The sequence below is a fragment of the Tupaia chinensis genome, unplaced genomic scaffold (genome assembly GCF_000334495.1).
Source record: "Tupaia chinensis unplaced genomic scaffold, TupChi_1.0 Scaffold000571_1, whole genome shotgun sequence".
NCBI lineage: Eukaryota > Metazoa > Chordata > Mammalia > Scandentia > Tupaiidae > Tupaia > Tupaia belangeri.
Window position 1 is genome coordinate 12,356 of NW_006160085.1, and position 1,427 is coordinate 13,782.

The 1,427-nt window shown below is 41.7% G+C and overlaps 1 protein-coding gene across 1 annotated transcript; it reads left to right on the forward strand.

The window, feature by feature from the left end:
- Nucleotides 1-475: 475 nt before the first annotated feature.
- On the forward strand, nt 476-835 carry LOC102477356 (short transmembrane mitochondrial protein 1-like). Its single transcript, XM_006158056.1, has 2 exons — nt 476-590; nt 789-835. Exons 1-2 carry the CDS (start codon nt 476-478, stop codon nt 833-835), a joined length of 162 nt encoding a protein of 53 aa, XP_006158118.1.
- The last annotated feature ends 592 nt before the right edge of the window (nt 836-1,427 follow it).

The window sequence follows — 1,427 nt, forward strand, 5'->3', positions numbered from 1 at the left end:
CAGACGCCCTATAGCAAAAACCTTTAAAAAAAAAAAAGAACTGAACCAGAAATGAAGGAAGTAATCCTATTTACAATAACCATAAAAACAATAAAATACCTAGGAATAAACTAACCAAGGAGGGGTCAGCAGATGGCACAGAGGTTAAGTTAGCTCGATCCCATATGGCAGACTGCACAGTTCAAATCCCAGACCTAGTGGCTTGAAAAGCACACTGAGCACATGTGTATGAATGCCCAAAATCGGAGAAGAGAATGGAGGAAGTGGCGTGGCCACTTCCCAGGGGATGATTTCTCACTTTCTGTCTGTCTGACTCTCTCCAGCAACTGCCCATAGCTTATAGCAAATTAAAAAAATTAAAAATTAAAAAATCTAACCAAGGAGGTTAAATATCTCTACAGTGACAACTATTAAAAAAAAAAAAAAAAGAAAAGAAAAAAGGGCAGCTGCTCTTCATGCCCTCCTTGCTGACATCATGCCCCAGTTCTTGCTTAGATTTACTTTGGGCAATGTGGTTGGAATGTATCTGCCTCAGAACTATGACACACCAAACCTGGCTAAAAAGCTTGAAGAAACTGGGGGACCAGCAGGTGGCGTGGTGGTTAAGGCGCTGGACACTCCCACATGGCCAACCACGGTTCAAGTCCTGGACCTGGTGGCTTGCTTTCTCACTTTCCTCTCTCTCTCTCTCTGTGTCTCTGTCTGGTCAAATTAAAATGAAGGAATGAAGGAATGAATGAATGAATAAATAAATAAATAAATCTTCAAAAAAAAAAAAAAGCTTGAAGAAATGAAGAAGGACTTGGATGCCAAGAAGAAACCCACTAGTTCATAAGGCCGACTTCAGCGCTGCCTTCTAGATACGCTGAATCTACTACTCTTGGTTTTTTTTTTTTTTAAATAATCACTTATTTTAAAATTCCATTTCTTTTATCATTTTTAAAAACTTAACTAGACAGAGACAGAGAGAAAGAGAAAGAGAAAGCAAGAAAGCAAGCTGCCAAGTCTGGGATTCAGACCACAGTTGGCCATATGGGAATCCAGTGCCTCTAATCACCATGCCAACTGCCACCACCCTGAAACTATTACTCTTGAGGTCCTCCTTTATCATCCAAACCAAAAAGCTTTTGTTTTCACTCCAGTCTCAATGATTTCCTTCTATCTTAGACCCTGTATTGTCTCAAAATAAAAATGGGGCCACAGTCAAGAACCATTCTTATATTTCCGGGACTAGAAGCTGGCATAATGGCTATGTTGCTGGACTCTCATGTAGTTGACCGTGGTTCGAGTCCCAGACCCAGTGGCTTAAACTCACGCGAGGCGTATGTGCGTGCGTGCCCAAGATCCCAAGAGAAGAATGGAGGAGAAGGGATTTCGGTGTGGCCATCCCCACTGGGGGGTGATTTCTTGTTTTCTGTCTCTCTATC